The 23,401-nt window shown below is 59.0% G+C and overlaps 1 protein-coding gene across 1 annotated transcript in view; it reads left to right on the top strand.

Moving 5' to 3' along the window:
* Nucleotides 1–22,873, top strand: part of CAMSAP1 (calmodulin regulated spectrin associated protein 1) — a 32,531-nt gene extending 9,658 nt beyond the window's left edge. Inside the window, 19 exon segments of the mRNA XM_023748357.1 lie at nt 3,185–3,447; nt 4,350–4,511; nt 7,306–7,386; nt 10,659–10,800; nt 14,979–15,118; nt 15,202–15,298; nt 16,114–16,291; nt 16,656–16,747; nt 17,178–17,262; nt 18,024–19,044; nt 19,046–19,081; nt 19,083–19,103; nt 19,105–19,205; nt 19,207–19,285; nt 19,287–20,345; nt 20,720–20,856; nt 21,088–21,296; nt 21,537–21,639; nt 22,553–22,873. Of these exon segments, the coding sequence (XP_023604125.1) occupies nt 3,185–3,447; nt 4,350–4,511; nt 7,306–7,386; nt 10,659–10,800; nt 14,979–15,118; nt 15,202–15,298; nt 16,114–16,291; nt 16,656–16,747; nt 17,178–17,262; nt 18,024–19,044; nt 19,046–19,081; nt 19,083–19,103; nt 19,105–19,205; nt 19,207–19,285; nt 19,287–20,345; nt 20,720–20,856; nt 21,088–21,296; nt 21,537–21,639; nt 22,553–22,835 (4,289 nt within the window). The 3' untranslated portion in view covers nt 22,836–22,873.
* The last annotated feature ends 528 nt before the right edge of the window (nt 22,874–23,401 follow it).

Raw genomic sequence — 23,401 nt, 5'->3', positions numbered from 1 at the left:
CTTTATAGCCTTGAGAGGACCTCAGAGCTGGCCAGGACGGGCGGGAGGGAAGCTTGGCTTCCTCCATCACCAGGGGCAACCCCAGCCTCCTGCTTGCTCCAGCTCTGTGGCTGCCGGCCGCCATTTTGGTTGGGTTCATTTGCATATGGTTGCTCTGATTGGCTGGTGGGTGTGGCTTAAGGCATAGTGAAGGTAGGTCAATTTGCATGTTTGTCTTTTATTAGTGTAGACTAGAGGCCCGGTGCACAAAAATTTGTGCACTGGGGGGGGGGGGCGAGGAAGGTCCCCCAGCCCGGGCTGTGCCCTCTCGCAGTCTGGGACCCCTCAGGAGATAATGACCTGCTGGCTTAAGCCTGCTCCCGGGTGGCACGCCCAATCCCTAGGTGCAGCCCCTGGTCAGGCTCAGAGCAGGGCCCATTAGGGAGTTGGGGCGCCGCCCCGTCATGCACAGAGCAGGGCGGATCGGGAGGTTGCGATGCCACCCTCAGTCACGCTCAGGGTAGGGCCGATTGGGGGTTTGGGGCACCGCCCCCTGTCACACTCAGTCAGTGCTCGCCTGCTGGCCAGATGTGCAGGGGACTGGAGACACCTTGGACCAGGACTCGAAAGAGTGCTCTATGGTTCTGACCCAGTGGCTGACGTGAGTGCATGTGTGTCTGTAAAGATGGACCCGTTTGCCCACCTTTGCTTTCCTGTCCTGAGGCCACAGGTTAAATACTGACCAAAGAACATAAAGTAGGTCACCTTTTGGTTCAGACAGCTCCCCTCGGGGCCCCCACCTGCTTCTCGCTGCTCCTGAGGCCGTGGCCGTGAGGTCCCTGAGTGGGTGTGCTGCCCGCGCCCCATGGGGTCTGAGTAGCTAGTTTGCAGTAGAGAAGATGGGGGATTAGGACCCGCTGGTGTCTTTTTATGCCGTTTATGCTTTTTAGTTTTATTGATTTCAAACGGGCCGGATCCGGCCCGCGGGCCGTAGTTTGCCCACGGCTGGACTATAATGAAATAATTCAAGGACTGAAAACCGGCCGCCTGACGTTCGTACAGGAGCTGTCAGGGCGATGAGTGGGGTCGCAGTGCCTGGGCTCCAGGGGCTGTGGTCGCTGTGGGAGGGGCACGTGTGGCAGCTTTGTGGGTGATAGGCCTTGAAAGATGGGTACGGTTTGGGTGCCCCCCCAGGGGAGGAGAGGGTGTCAGGCCGGGTTCTGTGCACGTGTTCTGGGCCTGGTGATAGGATTTGTGGGCTGAAATCCTAGTGATTCCTTTGGAGATCGTCGGCCAGGCTGTTTGTGGTGTCCACGCTGGTGAGCGAGTGCCGGGAAGGTCTCCCGGGGGGCCTGGTGCGGAGCGAGCCGGACAGGAGCCTCCTGGCAGGTCGGAGTGGGGGGCTGTCAGGTGGAATACCTGGGGCTGCTCGTGTCTGTTACGAATACATTCTCTGTGTGGACATGGGCTTTCCTGTGCCTTGGAAAGGAGTGTGTAGCCCAGTGGTTTGCAGAGTGGCTGTGTCACTTTTTATTCCACCAGCAGTGTGGGCGCGGCCGCTGCCCTGCCTCCTCGCAGCACGTGGCAGCGTCAGCCTTACTTCAGCCACGAGGACGGCCGCGCTAGCTGGCGGTGGTGTGCATTTCCCCGGGGACTCATCACGATGGGCCTTTTTTATATGCTTATTGGTAGTTGAATCTTTTTTCTGTGAAGTGGTCTTTTCAGACCATTGGCCAATTTAAACACTCTATTAAGCTTTTGGGGTATGTGGTTCTAAGAGTCATGCAGGGAGTCCTGGGCACCCGCCTGCGGTTCCCAGCAGTCGCTTCTCGCGAAACCCTGAGGCGGTGCTGCAGCCGGGCACCGACCTGTCGTTTGACACAGTCTTCCAGCCCACGAGGCCTCGTCTGGTGCCCACACCTGCCCCCCCCCCCACGTCGGTGTCTCTGGCGCTTCTTTTCCCAGGTCCCCGAGGTGGGAGCTGAGGTGCCGGTGTGGAGACCTCGCTTGTTCTAGCCTGAGCATGGGGTGCTGCGTCTCCCGCCTGGTGCTGCCTTCGCTGCCTTTCCCATATGTTGTCTTTTCATCCCGTTGGTTTATTTTCCTTTATTTTCTTTGATGCTTCCTCGTGGACCTGTGAGTTATTTAGAAGTGTGATCGCCACGGGTGAGATTTCCCTGTTCCGTGTTTCTTTCCTTTTAGTCCGACTCCATGATGGTAAGATAACTGGTTCCTGTCTCCCGGCCCAGGCGAGGTCTGTTTGGGCGACGGTTCCCTGGGCAGTTGAAGAGCTGTGTGTCCTGGCGCTGGGCGGGCGGAGTGTTCTGCGCGTGCCGGGCCGGTCTGTGGCTGGTTGTGGTGGCCTGTCTGTTGCTGATGGGTGTTGAAGCTCTAACTGGACCTGGAGACCTGTCTGCTTCGCTCTTCAGCTCTGTCCGTTTTTCCTCCTGTTCTGAGGATTTGTGGTGGGGTGCGTACACCTTTAGGGTCGATTGTAGTCTTCCTGGGGGTGAGCCTTCACCACCCGAACGTGGGGTCCCCGGTGGTCCCCAGGCGGCTGGTGTACTGGAGTGGGGGGCGGGATAAGTGCTGTGGGTTCACACTCGGTTTCTGCCTCTTGTGACCTTGGACACACTGCTTGCTTGCTCTGTGCCTCAGTTTCCTTGTTTGTAATGTAGAGACAGACGTCTTGATTTAGTAGAATTGTGACACTTAAGTAACAGGCTCACGTGGAGCTTAAGGCCACTGGGTCCGAGATGGAGGTGGGGCCACTGTGCTGCTTCGTCGCCATAGCCGCAGGCCCGGTGCCCCCTCTGGAGACCATGCCGGCGGCCTCACTGCCGCCTCCCCTTTGCCATCAGAGGGGCATGTATGTGGCTCCTCCCAGGGCTGCCGCTGGGTGCGCCCTGCCCGTTTTCCCCCCCAGCGTGCGCAGTGCTGGTCTGGTTTCCCTGTCGCTCACTCTCCCCTCGGGGCCCCCACCTGCTTCTCGCTGCTCCTGAGGCCGTGGCCGTGAGGTCCCTGAGTGGGTGTGCTGCCCGCGCCCCATGGGTCTGAGTAGCTGGTTTGCAGTAGAGAAGATGGGGGATTGGGACCCGCTGGCGTCTTTTTATGCCCTTGGTCGCCGTGGTTGTTAATGGCCCTCTGTCCTCCGGGGCGTTCTGAAGGTGCGAGTCACGCTCTGCTCATCTTTCCCTTGGCTCAGATAACATCCCCGAGGACCTCAGGGACCCCTTTTACATCGACCAGTACGAGCAGGAGCACATCAAGCCGCCTGTCATCAAGCTCCTGCTGGCGGGCGAGCTGTACTGCCGCGTCTGCAGCCTCATCCTGAAGGGGGACCAGGCGGCCGCCCTGCAGGGGCACCAGTCCGTCATCCAGGCCCTGTCCCGGAAGGGCATCTACGTGATGGAGAGCGACGACACCCCCGTGACGGACCCCGACCTCAGCCACGCCCCCATCAAGATGGTGAGTGCCTGCGCACCGCCCGCACTCCCCCCCCCCACCCCCCCAGGGTGTCCTGTGCATGTTTGGGGCGAGTGACGTCACGGCTTCCAGTGCCACGGGCACTCGCGTGGTGCCCGACCTGTCCTGTCGCCAGCTGTCCCTCTGCAGCTGAGCTGCACGACGAGGCACGACGAAACCTCAGGTGCACACGGTGCACACGCGTGTGTGGCAGCTGGCCTGGGTCTGAGTGCGCGGCAGGCGCCTGTCACGCGTGGCTGAGTGTGGTTCTGGCCCCGGGGGAGAGCAGCTCCTCTTGGCTGGCTGGCTCCGGGTGACGCCTCCCGAGGAGGCAGGCGTGGGGAGGTGTCCGTGTTGCGCTCGTGCTGTCTGAGTGTTTCATGTGTGCGTTGTGATTGTCCTCTAAGCAGCCCTCCCGTCTTCCTCTGAAAGCCCAACCGTCCTGGGCTGGGCCGTGTGGTGCCTCCTCGCTGCTGTGTGGAGCGTTGGCTGCATTTTAGGTTTTGTGGCTTCACTCTTGGTCTTGGTGGCTGATGTGTGTGGGTCAGGGTGTCCCTCAGGTTTGGGAAGGAACAGCTCAAAGGCGGTACGTGGTTTCAGTGCCAGAGCTGCTGACAGTGCCCAGGGCTGTCAGTGGTCGTGCAGCCTCGGACAGGGCTCTCCGCCCTCTGTCCCTTTACCACAGCCCTGAAGTAAGGACCCCCAGCCCCCCAGGATTGTCAGGGAGATGAGGCAGGAGGACGAAGCCCCCACACTGCAGGGCACCCAGCTGGCCGACCCTGAGGAGGGGTAGCGAGCAGATGAGGCCTCGCTGCCTCCGCACGGGGAGGAGAGGAAGGAGTCTGAGTGGGGTCTGTGGGGCCTGTGGGACAGGCAGGTGGCAGCTCTGACTGCCCTGCTTGCAGAGCGCCCACATGGCGATGGTGGACGCCCTCATGATGGCCTACACCGTGGAGATGATCAGCATCGAGAAGGTGGTGGCCAGCGTCAAGCGCTTCTCCACATTCAGTGCCTCCAAAGAGCTTCCCTACGACCTGGAGGACGCCATGGTGTTCTGGGTCAACAAGGTGAGTGCACCTGGCGGCCGGTTCTCGTGGGGGAGGCTGAGGTCTCCGCCCACTAGGGGCCACCTGCACCCAGAACCGCCTGCCAGCGTCGGAGCAGACGACAGGGGTCCCTGAGGAGTGGGCACAGCCCGGGGGGGGCGGGGGCGCTGAGGGTGGGAAATCCAGGCCTGGTGGGGTCCACATTGCTGCCTCCTCCTGTTGTCTCCCCTGTGCGCTTAAGGAGGCGCTCCGTTTTAGATGGTGTTAGAAGAGAAAAATGTCTTCTTAAAGGCTGTTTTTCCTTTTATATTTAGAAGCTTGCAATGTAATCTTTTATGCAATGTGTATAAAGAATGGTTATTTTTGCCCTGGCCAGTTTGGCTCAGTGGATAGAGCGTTGTCCTATGGACTGAAGGGTCCCGGGTCCGATTCCAGTCAAGGACACATGCCTGGGTTGTGGGCTCAATCCCCAGGGGGCGCGTGCAGGAGGCAGCTGATTGATGATTCTCTCTCCTCATTGGTGTTTCTATCTCTCCCTCTCCCTTCTGCTCTGAAATCAATAAAGATATATTTTTTAAAAAAGAATGGTTATTTTTAGTAGCATGTGATTATAGGGATCCCTCACCAAAAGCCTTTTGGTTTGTTAAGTCTTATTTGCAAGAAGGTGTTCAGTTGGTGACACTTGGCTCCTAAAGACACAGAAGATGGAGCAGCTCCTGCTGGAGTTGTGAGCCAGGCATCCTTGCACCGCGCGTTGCTGGTTGGATTCCTGGGCGGGCACATGCCCGGGTGGTGGTCTGGATTCCCGGTGGGGGCACATGCCCGGGTGGTGGTCTGGATTCCCGGTGGGGGCGGGCAGGAGGCAGCCGATCCACGGTCTCCTGTTGATGTTTCTCTCCCTCTCCCTCTTTACTGTTTACAACAGCAAGGATGGACCTGCAGGGTATTATTCTCAGTGAAATCAGTCAAAGACAAGTACCCTGTGATCTCACTGATATGTGGAATCGGGGGGCGGGGGGGGGGGAGTGAATAAACAAAACAGAAACAGACCCAGAGACACAGAACAAGCTGGTGGTTGCCAAAGCGGAGAGGGTCAGGGGACGGATGAATAAAAATAGTGTGTATTTGGCTCGTTACCTTTCTTTCTGGGTAAATTGCTTGCTGCTTATCTTTGGCCATATTTCTTTGGGGAGGTTCTTTATTTCCAATTTGATCAGGTTTCTCATCCATCGAGGGTGTCATTCATGCGCCACATTTGGTAAGTGACCTCCCCAGCTGTGGGCTCTGCTTCCCGGTCCCTCGCTGGCAGGTCCGTGGCCTCACAGATCCGCAGCAGCACTGCCACCTCCCGTGGGGTTGTCGGCCTTAAAGAGACGCCCTCGCTTCTGGCCCCAGCTGTCTGGTGGACAGTGCCTTCTGCTTGCTGTTACCTCGACCCTCCCCTGGGCCCACCGTCCTCTGTGGTCACATAGACCCCCCGTCACATCTGACGTCCCGCGCAGACGCTCAGGTGTCGCCTCAGGTGTGCGCGCTCGCTCACGGGGCGGTTCCCGCACCCGCTGCCGTCCAGGCTCCTCGGGGTGGACTCTGCAGGAGGAGGTGGCCCACACTCTTGGTGAGGTGGCAGCCTTTCCTGCTGCTGCATCCCGTCTCCCCGGGCACTCCTTTTTGTTCATTTGATCTGCATTGATTTTTCTTTTGTCTTTTTCAAGTATGTTTTTGTTAATTTTTTAGGGAGAAAGGAAAGAAGGATAGAGAGAGAGAGAGAGACATCTGTCGGCTGCCTCCTGCACGCCCCCCACTGGGGATTGAGCCTGCAACCTGGGCATGTGCCCTGAGCGGGAATAGACTGTGACCTCCTGGTTCATGGGTCAATGTTCAACCACTGAGCCACACCAGCTGGGCTGTTTTTTTTCCTTTTATAAACCATTCTCCTACCTTCTTTTTAAAAATGTTATTATTTTATTGGGGTGACATTGGTCAGCACGAACATTAGGCTTCAGGTGTGGGTTTCCATGTTCTAGGGCCTGTGTGCCCACCACCCAAGGCCAGGTCAGCTCCTGCCGCCATGTTTCGGGGCCCCACCTTCTTGATGGGAATCGCCTGCGCTCACTCACTGGACCTGGTTTCATGGTGGAAGGCTCAGCTCTGTGCCTTTCATCCCAGGGCTCTGACCCGGCCCTGTAAGCATGGGCGAGTACTTCCCATGGTGTTGTTTATCATTGCAATTTTCATTTTATCTTTAACGTAATTCCAGGAGAGAGCACTTTACTCTACAGGTTGTATGAGCCGCCCACGGCGTGCACTGTGAACATGGCTCAGGCTATCTAGGGCGTCTTGTGCTGTCAGGGGCCTCTGTCGCGGGTGATGGAGGGCGGGAGGGAGCGGCAGCCCGCATGGCGCTTGGGGCATCTTGTTTTCCACCCGTCAGGTCACCTGGAGGCCTCGGTGTCGGCGGGTGTGAGAGAGGTGGTAATACCTGCTTCGGAGTCGGAGTGAGCAGTGGGGCTGGGTGCTGGGAGGAGATGTGGCGACCAGTGTCGGAGAGCAGTCACCTTTTAAAAATACATATATATATTTATTGATTTCAGAGAGGAAGGGAGGAGAGAGAGACAGAAACATCCATGATGAGAGAGAATCGTGGATCGGCTGCCTCCTGCATGCCCCCTACTGGGGATGGAGCCTGCAACCCAAGCATGTGCCCATGTCCAGAATCGAACCCGGGACCCTTCAGTCTGCAGGCCGACGCTCTGTCCACTGAGCCAAACCAGTTAGGGCAGCAGCCATCTTTTAAATGCATGTTCTTCTCCTCTAGGTGAATCTTAAAATGAGAGAGATAACAGAGAAAGAAGGGAAGCTCAGACAGCAGTTCCTGGAGAGCCCTGCTCATCAGAAGGTAACGGTAGTGGCACTTCCTCGCTGTAGAGGGTCGCCACGCGCACCACTGGTCACGCCTTCCTCACAGACAGATGACTCTCCTGCCTGCAGGCTGGCTCTGCGGCACCTCAGGGGCAGTGGGCACGCAGCCTGCACCCCCTCCCTGGCAGGGCATCCAGTGTGTCACCCGGGGGGTGAAGGGTCCGGGAGTCGGCTTCTACCAGTCAGCAAGTGAGGCGCATGTTGCCGTCGGCCAGGGGCACCTCCCAGACCTCAACACTGCCCACGAGGTCCTGGGGGGCTGGCGTGGCGCCCTAAAGCCCACGCGGGGTGGTGGCAGGGCCCTGTGGCACCTGAGGAAATGGGGCAGGTGGCGTCGGTGCGTCCCTGTCACTTCTGTCCTTTCTTCCCTGACATTGTTTTTCTGGTCAAGCACGTACATGACTGGAACCACGTTCCCTGGACGCATGCACGATGTGGCCCAGCCGTGGCTGCGGTCTGCCCGCACCCCTGGCTGTGGGGATGCGTGGGCACCGCATGCGTGACCGTGTTTGTTCCTCCCTCGGTGCACGGGCGTCTGTCCTGGTGCCCAGCCGCACCAAGTTCCCGGAGTGCTCGTTGCTCCCACAGCGACTAGTGTAGAGGTGCCCGTACCTTCCACTGTGGGTCACGGGCACTGATCCCTCGTGTCCACACTGCACCCACGTGTGTACGCCGTCTGTCCGTCCGCACGTGGGCCGGCCCGCTGACCCTCCTCTCCTGCCTTCTCCCTGCTTCCCGAGCAGTCTCCCTCCAAGTGGTACTGGAAGCTGGTGCCCGTAAGTGGACTCCGTGCCCCGCTGCCATCAGACGCCATCCTGTGCTGCCACCTGCTTCCATTCCCAGTCGCTCGCCCACCTGTCTGTGTCTGGATGTCCTGGTGTAGTTGCACTTTGTGCCGTGTGGGTGCGGCCTGCGTCTGGCTGACAGACAGGCTTGGTTCCCACGGTGGGCACTGGGAGTTCTGGGTCGCATTTCACGGGCAGCGTGCAGTCGGATAGGGTTTGCGTCTCGGCTCATGGGCGCTACTCTACGTGATGAACGTGAATGTAAAGCAGGGTCTTCTCTTCTGAGGGACGAATGCACTCCAGGCCACTCTTGTTGTTGTTGCTAATCCTCACCTGGGCATATTTTTTCATTGTGTTTTTGTTCGTTTGGTGTTTGGTTTTGGGGTTTGTTTTTTTTTGAGTAGAAGCGAGGGAGGTAGGAGGAAAAAGAGGGAGAAATACTGATGTGAGAGACACATGAATTGGTTGCCTCCTGCAGGCATCCTGACAGGGCTGGGGATCCAACCTGCAACCTGGGTACATGCCCTTGACCAGGAATCAAACCTGGGACCCTTCAGTCCGCAGGCTGATTGCCAATCACAGCCACACCGGTCAGGGCCCAGGCGGCTCTTTGTTTTGTCCTTTCTGATGTGACCGGCCCTGATGGTGACCTGCCGTGTCTTAGTGCCTGCGGCACGGCCGTCTGTGGTAAAGGCGACACCGCTGCCGCCTGCGCGGTGGGGGAGGCCACCCTCCTTCCTGGCAGGGGCTCTGGGTCCCCAGTGAGAAGTGGGTCCCCGAGAGGAAAGCGAAGGTGCGGCTTGGCCAGCTCCGTGGTGCCGCCCTGCAGGCACAGAGGGCGGCACCCAGATCACTTGTCAGGCCTTGGTTTCATGTCTGGGCAACTTGGCCTCCGAACTCTGCCACCAGGCAGTGCCCTGGGACAGGCTGGCGGATGGGGTCCACGTGAGCAGTGGTCTGGCCTACTTTGTGGCTGATGATTTTGCTCTGAGATATGTTAATAACAAGGAGGAAAGCATTTTATGGATATTTTCATATCTTTTAATTTTTTGAACGCTGAAAGCCGAGGGAAATGTTACAAGTTACGAGGTTTAGGAAGGACTAGTGGGAACCTGGCTGTCCCCCAAGAAGGCAGGTGCAGAGCAGAGCTGTGTAGGCACTGACCAGGGCGGCCCGCAGCCGGCCCTTAGTTCCTTGTGGTGGTTGACCCCTCGCTGCCGGACCACAGTGCCCAGCCAGTGGGCGGCGAGGATTGCGGGGAAAGGTCTGGCAGGGCGGCAGGTTCTGAGGTTTCACCTTGTCACCCACGGCCTAGAGGTTAACAAACTGACCGGCAGGTGGTCAGTTACACAGGGCTTTCCCTGGTTCTCAGTTCACTCCATCCATCTTCAGCCGAGAAATCATGTGCTTCACTGCATGCTGTGGTTGTCACCGTGTGTGCTGTGTGTCCGTGTGGGAGCTGGCCTGGCGCATGCCGCGTCTGCATGCTGGGGCCGGGACCGCTGCCAACCTCTGCCGCGGGCGAGAAACAAGTTAGGTCTGCAGCGGAGCAGCCCTAGCGACGCGAGGGAGCCTGCTCCTCATCTCAGCAGGATGTTGCCAGTGCCTGTGACGCAGAGTCGGCACCCATGGCTCCGCCGTGTGCGGCCTGGAGGCACGTGGTGAGGCCCTTTCCTCTGGGCTGGCCTCTCTCCGTAACAGCCCCGGCGCCAGGGCAGCTGCCGGCTTCCTCCTGCGCCGCCCTGGCCCCCACAGTCTCCTCCCCCAGGTGAAGTGGTTTGTGAATGTTCATGCAGAAAACGGGGCAGCAGGACGTGGGGGACACTGCGTCCCCTCCCAGGTGGCCTGGCCTCACTCCTCCCCTGCCCTGGGGATGGGGCTCGGGGCAGCCCAACCTGGCACACGCCTCCCCTGAAGGGGGTGCAGAGTCCCTGAGAAGCACTGGTTCTGCGTGGGCCCCGCCCACAAGCTCTCGGTCTCCTGCTCCCGGCACCACTGACCTCGTGCACGAAATTGTCTGCCCTGCTCTCGGGAATTTCTCCACCACACACTGAAGCCATTTGCATGTTTTTAACGGCCGGGCTGACACGGTGAACGCTGCCAGCACTGAGCACAGTGGCTGCCTCGGGGCTTCGAGTGACAGGACGTTCACACTTAACTTGTTTCTCCTCCGTGTGCAGCAGCGGCTCTGTAGACGTGCCCCGCCCCTCTGCCGGCACCTCAGAGCGAGACGCCGCTGCCTTAGCGGCTGATGACTGTCAGCCAGGGTTGCCATGAGCCCAGTTCCCAGATCTTGACGTGTGGGTTCTGGGCAAAGTATGTAATCCCGACATTTTGAGCTTTCCCCCCCCAACTGCCTTGTTCCAAGCATTGTCCAGCGCACGGCGCTCTCGCCGCAGCCTGCCTGGGACGTGGGTGGGAGTGGGGCACCTCATGTGTAGAGTCTGCCTTTTGTCGACCGCAGGTGCGCTACCGCCGAGAGCACCTGTCGGCGAGGCAGCCGCCCTACTTCCCGCTGCTGGAGGACCTGATGCGAGATGGCAGCGACGGGGCCGCGCTGCTGGCCGTGGTCCACTACTACTGCCCCAAGCACATGAAGCTGGACGGTGAGTGCAGGACGCCCGTCACACCCACGTCCTCGGTGCCCCTGGGCAGGGGCTGCGTGGAGACGGCTGGGGATGAAGTGCGCAGCGTGGGTGGCACCCGCTCTGGGCACGTGGTGCAGGCGCTGGGATGGGTCTCACTCTGAGGTCTTTGTTCTTGCTCTGTAATTAGTGCTCATTTGGGGGAGAGGCTTTGAGGACGTCAGCACCCGCTTTCTCAGCTGTCCTCCATGGTGGTCTCTCCCACGTGCTGCCAGCACCTCCAGACGCGGTGGTCATGTCCCTCGCCTCCATTGCTCTGCTGCTCGGGCTGCCCCAGGTTCAGGCGGGTGGGTTTTGAAGAAGAGGAGGGTGGGCCAAGCTTTGTTTAGCTTTACTCAGCTAAGCCTGTGTGATTTGGGCTCAGGAGTAGTCATGTGACTGTGGGAAGGCCCACATCTCACAGGTGAGGGGACTGGCCTGTGCAGAATGTGGGCCCAGAGGTGCCTGTGTGGGGAGTGCAGTGAGGCCTCCCCAGGAGATGGAGCCCCCCACTGTGTAGGAAAGACCTGACCCTGAAAAGCCAAACTTGAGAACTTTGAAAGAAAATATAGGACAACAGATTTATGACATTGTTGTTGGGATGGATTACTTACTTAAATTACAGAAAAGCACAAATAATAGAAAAGATTCTTGTATTTAACACTTGGAGTGCGGGTGAATTTCCCGCCAAAATATAAGATGGCTCTGTCTTTTGGTTTTGTTCCATCCACCAAAAGGGTGGATTACAAACAAATATTTGGTAATACGCAGTTACAATCGGCCCGAGTTTACACATTTCCCGCACTCCACCGCAAATCTATATGAACCGAATTAAAGACGGCTCCCGCGGAGTACGCGCAATTCACGCGAGCCGACTTAACTCGTTTCCCGCACTCCAAGTTTAAATTAACCATATTAAAATTCAGTGACCCGGACATTATAAACAAACTTGTGATAAACCGTATCCATGAGAAAGTACAGTGGGGCCTTGACTTACGAGTGTCCCGACCAACGAGTTTTTGAGTTTTTCGAGATACGAGCTGTCTCGGCTGATTTTTTGCTTTGAGTTGCGAGCTAAAATTCGGGTTACAAGCCAGCTTTAGATACCCCACCGCTAGTTGGCGCAGCGAACGTCACAGTGAACGCCACAACATCAGCCCAGCATCACGTGTCTCACTCCTTCACTTTTGATTTGACATACGAGTAATTTGAGTTACGAGCTCCGTCACGGAACGAATTAAACTCATAAGTCAAGGCCCCACTGTAGTTGTCAAAGGATCATCACACAGCAATATAAAAGGCAAGCGACTGGAACAACCAGAATGACCAGTCGCTATGACACGCACTGTGGCCGGCCAACCAGCCCGATAGGAGGCGGGGCCAGCTGGCCAACCTGCCGCAGCCCCTCCCCCAGGCCGGCCCAGCCCTGATCGGCCCTGATCGGGGTAGGCTGGCCGGACCCCACCCATGCACAAATTCATGCACTGGGCCTCTAGTCCTATATAATAATCCTCCTGTATAATAAAGGGGTAATAGGCAAATAGACTGAACGGCAGAACAACTGAACAACCAATCAAAGCGTAATATGCTAAGGCTGCTCAACCACTCGCTATGACGTGCACTGACCACCAGGGGGCAGACAGTCGACCAATCGCTATGACATGCACTGACCACCGGGGGCAGATGCTCCGACTGGTAGGTTAGCTTGCTGCTGGGGTCCAGCCGATCAGGACTGAGTGAGATGGGCCAGACACACCCTGGAGCCCTCCCGCGGTCCCTCCCCAGCCCCATTGTGCACCAGTGGGGTCCCTCACCCTGGCCTGTGCCCTCTCACAATCCCGGACTCCTTGTGGGATGTCGGAGAGCCGGTTTCAGCCTGATCCCGCAGACCATCCCCTTGGGAGGGTGCCAGACGCAGGGCTCTCCCAATCGGGACTCATTGGGCCCGAGCCCGCGGCAGGCACAGTGGGGCCGGGATGAGCCGGAGCGGCAGGTAGGAGCTGCAGGCAGCGTTGGACTGCGGGTGGCAGACGCTCAACACAGGAGCTGCCATGACGCGCACTGGCCATTTAAAAATAAACGGCTCCAGGGACATGGCACCGACAATCCAACACTTCTCTTCCCCCAGTGGCACCCCACCAAATCACAGCTGACGCTGCCAAGACCTCATGGCGCAAAATGCGGCCTACAGCCCAGCCCAGCCTTAAACCGTCTTTGTGGGTGCTGGGTAGTGACATCACATAGCAACGCCCTGCTTCCTCTCCCTAGCGACTAGCCTCCTTGCAGTTTCTTCAGCCCAAGAACACGACTTGCTTTATAGCCAGGTGCAAACATTTCACACTGTAACCAAATGTCTTTGAAGCTTTCCCCGTGCCTCATCTCCTTTGATGCTCACAGACGTCCTGGAGAAGGTAGATAGGAGACTCAAAAAGGACATTTAGAAAGCTTAGAAACTTGACCCGACTGAAAAGAAATGGTGGACCTTGAAAATGACTTCAGGTTTTCTCACTGCGCAGAAGATAGACACGGCTGCAGTTAAATAGTTTACCCTTTGTTCTCCCTGTGTGATCTACAATAATAATCTGCTTCGTGTTGATATTTACTGCTCTGTTGCTGACAATTACCTGGAAGAGAAGTTGGGGTGCTTCCCTGGGCTGGAAAAAGTTTAGCTACATCAGAAAGCGGGTCTAATTAAGCAAGTTTATTCTATATACATAAAAGGCTAAGTTGACTCACATGCGAGATACATATAAAGCTCTCATTGTCAATCGTGAATTTGGTTGACACTTCTATTGCAGAGAAAGGGTGGATAGCGATATTAAAATATTTCTTCTAATTAATTTCCTTTCAATGTGCATGAATCTGTGCACTGGGACACTAGTGACACATAAAGAACTCCTACAGATCAATAAGAAAAAGGCAGACAGAGCTGCAGGGAGAGCAGGCTTTTCACGGGGAGGAAGCCAACACGCATCTCACACCCCCCGGGTGGAGGTGGGGCGGGTGGCTGGGCGACCTCGGCGTGCAGGTGCAGAGAGCACAGCGATTGGTTTTCATGGCATTTTCTGTGACAGTGAGAACTGTGCAATACGCTAGCTGTTCAAGCGAAGGCCTGAGTCCATCCCATCGACCGGATCTGGGGGGAAACACAGTACTGAGTTGAGGGAACAGACAGGCTGCACAGTGCAGGCACATGCCACCAGGAGTGTCAGTGTAAGAGAGCAGTCAGCAGCCTGCTGTTACGGACACAGCGAATGGGAGGGGCCACGCAACTTGGGGGCGGCGAGGGCGGCTGCCTGGGGAGCTGGGCTTTGACAGCGTCGACGGTTTTACTGCTGACAGAGCAGGATCTGAATCAGATGCGGTTTGACGGTGTGTTTGCTCCACCCGGTACAGGGCACCTGGGGGGCCGATCTAAAACATTTGTCATATTTCATGATCAGAATTTTTTAAAAAGGAACATCTCTTAGCACTAGACATGTGCACTGTTACTCAGCTTGTAACTGGCTCCTCTGGGAGCGCCCAGTGCAAGGTGTCGCCAGGAACAGGAGCCCCGGAGTCTGGGCGCTCTCATCTCACCTGCGCACCTTCCGGTTCCTGCGTTTACTTCCTCGGGTCCCTCTGCCACCTGCCTCCCCCCCTCCCTCCCTATTTATGGTCAGAGTTCACGTAAATTGTCGCTGCAGCGGCTTCTGACTTAGTCTTGAGCTGTTCTAGCTGTCCTAGTGGTTCCTGCCTGAGGGCCCCCCAAAGAGCACTCCCACCCCGGGGGTCTGAGGGAGGGTGCTGGCAGCCTGTCCCAGTGCTGTGACCAGCTCCCCCCGTGCCATTCGTGGGCACGCCTGGCATTTCTCAGTTTACGCCCCTCCCCCACACATAGGTAATCACAAGGGGTGCCCGATGGTTAAACACGCACCAGCTTTCTGTGCGTCCTTTCATAAACTGAAGGGTGTGGTTCCTGTCCACCCTGGAAGCCCGGGCTTAAGATTTCCAGTGGTTTCTGTGGCTCTTTTTAGAGATGGACAGTTTGGTTCCGATCCTGAGATTCCTCAGGCCTTCCTGCCGAGTGGTTCATGTCTGTGGTCAGTCACTGTGACCTAAACACCACGCTGCCTCCCGACGCTGTGGTCCTAGCGACGTCCTTTCTGTTTCTTTGTTAGACGTGTGCTTGAAGGAGGTCATGTCGATGGCTGACAGTCTGTATAACATCCGGCTTCTGAGGGAATTCTCGAACGAATACCTGAACAGATGCTTTTACCTCACCTTGGAAGACATGCTGTACGCTCCCCTGGTGCTGAAGGTAACCATGACTACGGAGCACACGGCTAACGCCCCGCGTGCACAGCTGCTCATCGCGCCCTGGGTTCTGTGTTTTTCTCGCAGCCGAACGTGATGGTCTTCATTGCCGAGCTCTTCTGGTGGTTTGAGAACGTCAGGCCCGACTTTGTTCAGCCCCGGGACGTCCAGGAGCTGAAGGACGGTGAGTGGGACCCGGCAGCTGGCGGCTGCTTCCCGTGAGCTTCCTCCTCGGAGGCTCCCGATCGCTCCTGTGCAGCGCCGGTGCCGGTGTGAACGGCTGCATCTGGGGGAGCGCCCAGCCTGTCTGAGGGGCCCCGGGGCCTGCTGAGCGTCTGGGAGGCGGGCCGCTGGGCTGAGTGTGCTGGCTGTTCCCCCCTGCAGGGTCTCACGCTTGCCGCCAACAAGGCGGGACGCACCCATGTTCCCCGAGTAAGGGCCTGCGGCCTGGAGACGACTTCCAGGTGATGCGGGCGAGGGCGTTCCTTCCTGCGGTTTCCCTAAGACTGTCAGGAGATTGGCCCCGGGGAACGTGGGTGAAGCAGCCACAATAAATAAGGCCTTTTTTTCACGGAAAGATGATAAAAAATAAGAAAAAGAAATCGCCTGCCCTCACAGCAGATACTTGCACGCCGACAGCAGGTAGCCGGCCCCTGGCTGTACAGGAAGCTCACTGCAGCGTGAGCAAAGGAACCCATAGACTCGGCCCGACTGGGCCCTCCATGACCGTGGACTCCACGTGCCCGTTGCTCACGGAAGGCGCTCACCTCCTCAGTGGGCCCAGCAAGCCCGCTGAGGCCGCGCCAGACCCGAGGAAGGACCCTGTCCCAGCTCAGGCCTCAGCACTGAACTCACAACCAGTTTTTTTGGAGAAGCTTGGTTTCGAGTAAAAGCGATGTTATTTTTGGTTTATAGAAGCGGCAGGGTTTTTTAGATGCTTCTTGCTGACTTAAGAAACTGAATCATATGGACGTTTCTGTAAAATTTCTATTTCTACAGCAAAAACAGTGTCACACCAGAAAAGCAGCCGGCCGCCCGTCCCTATCTCCAACGCCACCAAGCGCAGCTTCCTGGGCGGCCCCGCAGCAGCGAGCCCGGCCGAGCCGCCAGCCCCAGCTCAGCCACCGGCCGAGGGCTGCCCCAGGCAGCACCTGCACCCCGAGGAGCCTGACCCCCTGTGAGTTGTCTGTCGCTTTCGGAATTGAGTCACGGTGCTCTGTCCCTTTTCTTGTGACACTTCCTCCCAGAGGCAGGAGGGAGGCGGGATGCACTCTTGAATTTTGCTGTTAGAATTGGAAACTCATGTTTTTATCACAGACGGTGACCAGAAGCCAGTCTGTCCCCAGCTGCAGTTTTGGGTTACTTATTCCAAATTTGAAGTTCTTGGTACTCTTTTGGTTTATTTCTTTTTTAATAATTAATTTTTCTCAAAGAATCAGTGAGATTCTTACGTGTGGTGTGAATTGGCGATGGTCTTGGTGTTTCTTTTGTATTTGCTTTTGACCGTGAAGGTGGCTAACCCACCGATTCTCTCCTGACAGGGGGAGAGGGGCCTCTGCCTTCAGCCCGTCGCATCCCTTACTGCCCCTGCGGCAGCGGCAGCAGAGGGCGGCTCCGGGGGAGGACCCGCCGGGTAAGAGCGGCCTTTCCTCCTCTCCTCACAGTTGCTGGGACAGCAGTTCTTGGGGCGCAGCAGGCAGGGAGCTAGTGAGGACTGTGCAGGGAGAGCTCAGTGGGACCCGTGTGCCATGGAGTCTGTTGCCCTCAGAGTGGAAACACCATTGACCCGGTAAACGGTGTGAGGTGCGCAGTCGCTGTGCGTGCTGGGCGAGAACCGAGTCACTCACGGTGCCTTAGGGGGCGGGCCATGTTGTGTCCTGACGCGGAGGGGTCCCTGCTGAGTTCACGTTCCCCACCGTGGACGCTGTTGGAAGCGGCCTGTGTGGTGGTCTGCTCTCGGGCAGCTGTGGGTGCGTGGGAAACGGTGACTGTGCTGACGAGTCTCCAAGGACATAAGCTGGGCTTCCTCCTGCTGAGCACATCCCTGCCTCTTCCGCCTGCAGATGAGCGACACCGGTCCAGCTCCTTGACCCGCGTGGATGGGCAGCCACGGGGAGCAGCGGTGGCGTGGCCAGAAAAGAAACACAGGTGAACCGTGTAAACTGTTCCTTAGACCAGTGGTCGGCAAGCTCGTCAGTCAGCAGAGCCAAATACCAACAGCACAACGACTGAAATTTCTTCTGAGAGCCAAATTTTTTAAACTGAAACTATATAGGGAGGTGCATTGTTATTAACTTAATTAGGGTACTCCTAAGGCTTAGGAAGAGCCACACACAAGGGGCCAAAGAGCCGCATGTGGCTCGCGAGCCGCAGTTTGCCGACCACTGCCCTAGACTAACAGCCGTCTCCTGCTGTGGCCTCGACCCCCAGACCCAGGAGCACTGAAGCCTGGAGGGCATTCGTGGGCAGCGGCGAGGGCACCTGGCGGGTGGTGAGTCCGAGCCAGGTGTGAGGACCCGCCGGGCAGAAGTGAGGCCGCACTGCTCTTCACACTGTAACTCCTGGGTTTTAGGAAATGTGGTCCTTTTTCATGTAATAGGTTTTTTATTGCAACTTTTAATCAGAAATGTTTGAGCTTTAACTTTTAATCAGAAATGTTTGAGCTTTAATTTCTAGTATGGTAAACATTGATTAGTAAGGATAAACATGACAAGTAAAAGCTCTTTGGGGTCCTCAGTCGTTTTTAAGGGTGTAAAGGGGTCCTGGGAGCGAAATGTTTGAGTCGCTCCCTGAAGCCAGCTCTGCCCTCTGCTCAGGGCAGGGGGTCTAGCTGCCCAGCCCGGGCTCCCCGCCCAGCTGCTGGCTCACTGCTGAGTCCCTCCGGCTGACAGTGGCTCCTCCCGCTGCAGGCCTGCGTCTCAGCCAGCGCCTTTCGCGCTGCACCACACTGCGAGCTGCGACGCGGACCCCGGCTCTGGCGACAGTGTCAGCTTGGCCCGCTCCATCAGCAAGGACAGCCTGGCCTCCAACATCCTCCCCCTGACCCCGCAGAACCAGCCACAAACCCCCGCCCTGAGGGCCAGCGGGAAAAGCCTCCTGAACAATGTGGACATCGAGGACGAGGACGAGGAGCTCATGGCCATCGTTAGGACCAACGGGGCTCCCCACGGCAGTGACCGGGGCCCCACGACCAGTGCCAGGTCTCCCCAGAGACCGGCGGGCCCCTCAGAGAGCAAGCTCGACAGTTTCTTCCTGGAGCCGCTGATGCCGGCCGTGCTGCGGCCCGCCAAGGAGAAGCAGGCGGTCAGCAAGGAGGACGAGTGCGGGGAAGGGCGGCTGAGGGGCTGCGCGGCCAGGAGGCCCAGCGAGGGCCCGCCTCTGGGGCGGAGGAAGGCGCCTGGCAGCTCCGGCACTCGGGACTTGAATAGGACTTTCACCCCGATTTCCTCCGTGGAGCTGTGTGCTGAGGTGGGGCTGCCGGCCGGGGAAGCCCGCGGGGAGCCTCTGGCCAGCGGCAGTTTCAATCCTTCATCTCAGGGACAGTCCCCCGACGGCTTCTTTCTTCACGTGGCCAGAGCCGACGAGGCCCCGGAGGGCGGGCTGCACGGTACCCGGGCAAGAAGCCCGCTCGCCCGCGACCCGGAACCGTGGACCGTCCTGAGGCAGGACTCGGACTCGGACGTCGCAGACCTGGAGGAGGCCGAGCACGACTTCCTCGGGGAGGACCTCCCCGTGCTGATGGGGCGGTACGCGGGCGAGGAGGAGTCGGCCAAGCTGCAGGAGGACATGCAGGTGAAGGAGCACGAGGACAAGGACGGCGCCAGCGGCCGCTCCAGCCCCTGCCTGAGCACCTTTTCCCAGTTCAGCGGCGGCTTCGTGGCAGCGGGGAGGGCAAGAATGCCCACTTTGCAGAGAGGAAAGCTCCAGCGGGCTCAACAGCTATGAGCCAAAGTCCAGTACGAGCAGCTTCCCAGAAGACCACGCCGGACGGCCTCGGAGAGCTGCCCCGGGCCCCCCCTGACCCACGTGGAAGCAAGAAGAGGGGAGCAGAGCCCCGGGCCGGGCAGGGCTGGGACCACGCCAGCCTCCTGGCCTCGGGAGCTGGGTGCAGCTGCACATGCAGCTGGAGGAGAAGCGGAGAGCCATCGAGGCCCAGAAGAAGAAGATGGAAGGCGCTGTCCGCCCGGCAGCGCCTGAAGCTGGGCAAGGCGGCCTTCCTGCACGTGGTCAAGAAGGGCAAGGCCGAGGCCGGTCCCCAGCCCCTGAAGCCGGAGCCCAACGAGGAGGACTTCAGCGGTGCTGTGTCCAAAACCGAGGAATTCCTGGCTCGGGAGCAGGGCCGGGGAGACGCGGGCGAGTGTCAGGACACGGACAGAGAGGGCCTGGCGCTCCTGCAGCAGCACAGGCAGGACCCGGCCGCGCTGCCTGAGCTGGAGAAGAGCAAGGCGCTGTCTGCGGCCCTCCTGGAGGTGGCCGGGGACGGGCTGGACACGGGCGAGGGGGACCTCTCCATCGAGAAGCTCAACGAGACCATCAGCACGCTGCAGCAGGCCATCCTGAGGATCTCCCAGCAGCAGGAGCAGCTGCTCCTGAAGTCCCCTGTGCCCCCCGCCCCTGGGGCCCGAAACAACGCCGCGGACCCGAAAGTCAGGGCATCCATCCACTTTGTGGAGCCCCTGTCTCCCACGGGAGTGACGGGGCACCGCAGGCCTCCCCGGCTGGGGCAGGGTCGGAATTCCCGGTCGGGGAGGCCCGCTGAGCTCAAGGTCGCGAGAGACAGGCAGCAGGGCTCCCGAAGTAAGACCCCGACGCCCAGCGTGGAGGCCCTCCCGCACCTGCGGCCCTTCCCGCCGCGGACGCCCCCCGACCCGGGCGACCCCGGGAGTGACCCTCCCGAGAAGGGCTTCTTCGACAGCTACCGGCTCCACGATGCCAGCAACCAGCGGGCACTCACCTTGCCCTCGCCCAGAGACGCCAACATCTTGTCGGAGCAGATGAGCCTCAAAGAAGCTCTGGGCCTGGGCCTGAGAGAGGCGGGGCTCGGGGCCCCCGCTGTCTCGGGAAAGGAGGGCGTCCCCGTGGACGGGCCCCCGCGGAGCAAGGCCAGCCTCATCGAGGTGGACCTGTCGGACCTGAAGGCCCCCGACGAGGACGGGCCGACGGGTCCCGAGAGCTCGGTGGACCTCAGCACGGACGGCGACCAGAAGTCGGGTGTCGGCTTCTTCTTCAAGGTGAGCAGCTGGCAGCCGTGTCCGGCGTGGCCAGGTGTCCCCACTGCACCTTAGCGGTGAGGGTGCCACCAAGGCCTTCACTCGGGGCGGGCCGCAGACACACAGACTGGGGGGCGAGCTCCTGTTGTGGACACGGGGGTGGACGGGGGAGTCGACAGCTCTGTGAGCGGCCTTTTCCATTTGTGTTTTGGCCTAAAGGTGGGCTGGTTCGTCAGGTAGAAGGAGGAAGCGCAAGTCTGGACTGTGTTGAGTCTCAGCCTGGGCTGCAGACTGCTGGGCAGATGTGGGGGCCCCTGGGTCGGTTGTGGGGGCCCCGGGGGCGGGAGTGGGCGCTCTGGGGATGGTGGCACCACTGCACTGTATCTGTCCTGCAGGATGAACAGAAGGCGGAGGATGAGCTCGCCAAGAAGCGGGCGGCCTTCCTTCTGAAGCAGCAGCGCAAGGCTGAGGAGGCCCGCATGCGGAAGCAGCAGCTGGAGGCGGAAGTTGAGCTCAAGAGGGACGAGGCCAGGTAGCCTGGCTGTGGGTGGGGGTGCGGCAGGATGGGCAGGGCCAGGCTCCTGTCTCGTTCTCCTGATCCTGCTCCGCCCTGGTCTCTGCCCCGACCCTGGGAGCTGAGCCTTTATCCCGCCGCCAGGTGACACGGCACGTGCCGCTGGGCCGTGTGGCGGTGGCCCTCGGTCCCCAGGCACCGCTGCGGGCGGCCGTGCCTCTAACCAGGACTGTCTGGGCGTTTTGTCAGGCGCAAAGCCGAGGAAGATCGGATACGGAAGGAGGAGGAGAAGGCGCGGCGAGAGCTCATCAAGCAGGAATACCTGCGCAGGAAACAGCAGCAGATCCTAGAGGAGCAGGGGCTGGGCAACCAGAAGGCGAAGCCGAGGAAGCCCCGGCCAAAGTCCGTCCACCGGGAGGAGCCGCGCGGCGACTCGGGAACCAAGTGCTCCTCCACCCGTAAGGGGGCTGGCGGGCGGGGCAACGCCCAGTCCCTACGCAGGGGGCACTACGCTGGGGGGGAGTGTGGTGACGTCCAGGCGGCTTCCCTGGGCCGGGAGATTGGGCTTCAGAGCTCAGGATGGCACTGGGCCGGGGGTGGGGGATGGGGGGGCGGGGCGGTGCTGGTCCCTTTGTTTCTGCTGCACAAACCTGGCGGGATGAACCCACGTCTTACGAGAGCATTTCTGTCTCTGGCAGCGGAGAACCTGAGCCGGGCCCAGTCGGGCTCCAGCCTGTCCTTGGCCTCCGCGGCGACGACCGAGCCCGAGAGCGTCCACTCGGGGGGCACACCCGCCCCGCGGTAAGGACAGGAGGGTGCTCCCCCGCCGCCACGCGTGAGCCAGCACCGTGGGCCCCACAGCCACGGTCAGGTGTCGGGCATTGGACGGTGTCCTGAGCCATGTCCGCCGTGGATGGTCCCCGCAGCCCCGTGCGCCGGGGTGTCTGTCCACAGCCCCCTCAGCCCTCTCTTTCTCGACCTGGACACGGTGTGCGGCCGGCGCTTGCTGAGCGCCCCTCAGTGCGGGTCCCATGCGTAGGTTCAGGTTGTGCCCTTGGGTGCGAACAGCGTGGGGAGGGTGTGTCCTCAGAGCTGTGGACACTTTGACGAGGGTTGTGTAAGGCGGCTGTTCACGGCCCTGAGAGTCCCCTGTGATTGACGAGTGATCGGGGAGGAGAAGCTGGGGCCTGCTGGTCGCAGGTCCCCCCACCCGTCCTTCCCTGCGCCCTCGGGCCAGGCCTGTCCCCCTCTGTCATGTCCGGTGGCCTCTTGTCGCCTGAGCTTTGTGGAGGATTCCTCTCAGACTGGGTTCTGGTTGGGTGTTCGTTCCGGGAATGGGTTACCTGAGCTGGATCCCAGCTCCAGCCGCCGGCTCCCTCTGCTCAGCACGAAGACACTGCTGTGTCGGTGCAGGCCCGTGCCTGCCCTCCTTCCAGGGTCTTGGCCTTTGTGTGGCGGCTGCAGGGCCAGCCTCCCCTGCTGCAGGCCGAGGCTGCCTCCGCCCGGGCTGCAGGAGGGACTGCCTCTGTGGATGGCTCCCTGCAGCCTGTCCACTCTGTCACGAGTGTGGGAGGGGCTGGTGTCTGCGTCTTCACCAGGTTCATGACTGTGGGGAACAGACCACTCGGTCGGTCATGGTGTCCCCTCCCACTGCCGGCGGTCAGGGTGGGGGAGGACGCACGTGACCGTCCCTTGTCCCCGTCCCTTTCCTCAGGGTTGAGTCCCTGGAAGCCTTGCCCATACTGAGCCGCAACCCCAGCAGGAGCACCGACCGGGACTGGGAGACGGCGTCCGCCGCGTCCTCCCTCGCCTCCGTGGCCGAGTACACAGGTGACGCCTCGCCCGCCCCTAGGTCATGGCACACCCGCTCGGGGTGGCGGGCGCGTCCCCATCTGAGAACTGCGCTGCCTGTCACTCCAGCGGCCTGGGGGGCGGGGACAGGCCTGTCAGCGTGCACAGCCCGGGCCCAGGCGTGTCCTGAGCCTTTGGAACCTTAGATTTTAAAGTTAATTCTTGGCTTTGTCTTGTTCTTACATCAAAGAAGCTGACATGAGGAAAGGGATAAATGATCAACAGTGGTCTTTTCCTTCATTTATTTAAAAGTTTTAACTCAGAATTCTTTCAAACCAACCACTTCCAAAATATCACGAGCATCTAACGGGCCTCGCGCTGCTCCGCTCACACCGTGATGAAGTTTACTATTTTGAATTGAACATCAAGTGATTGCTCCTCGGTTAGACCTAAAAGGTTAGGTATATCAAGAAAACACAATTTTAAAGAATTAGAAATACCAAAATCACTTGGATATTTGACATAAAAGAACCCAGTGCACATTTACTCCAATTCATAGATGAACAAACATTTCTTTAGGACTTTTTGTTCATTTATTTTTTAAATTGGATACCTTATTTTTTTTCTCCCTGGGCTTCCAGTGCTTGGGTAGTAAATGCTGCAGACACAAAACTGGGGAGATAGAGACTCTTATTTAGAAGAATTGCTCTTAACCTATATGTCAAGTTATGCAGCAGAAGAATGAGACATACAGGAGTGCTCTGAGAAGGGG

Source organism: Myotis lucifugus, unplaced genomic scaffold (genome assembly GCF_000147115.1).
Source record: "Myotis lucifugus unplaced genomic scaffold, Myoluc2.0 scaffold_1307, whole genome shotgun sequence".
Taxonomy (NCBI): domain Eukaryota; kingdom Metazoa; phylum Chordata; class Mammalia; order Chiroptera; family Vespertilionidae; genus Myotis; species Myotis lucifugus.
The sequence above is the reverse complement of the archived record's forward strand: the minus strand, read 5'-3'. Positions and strand labels throughout refer to the sequence as shown.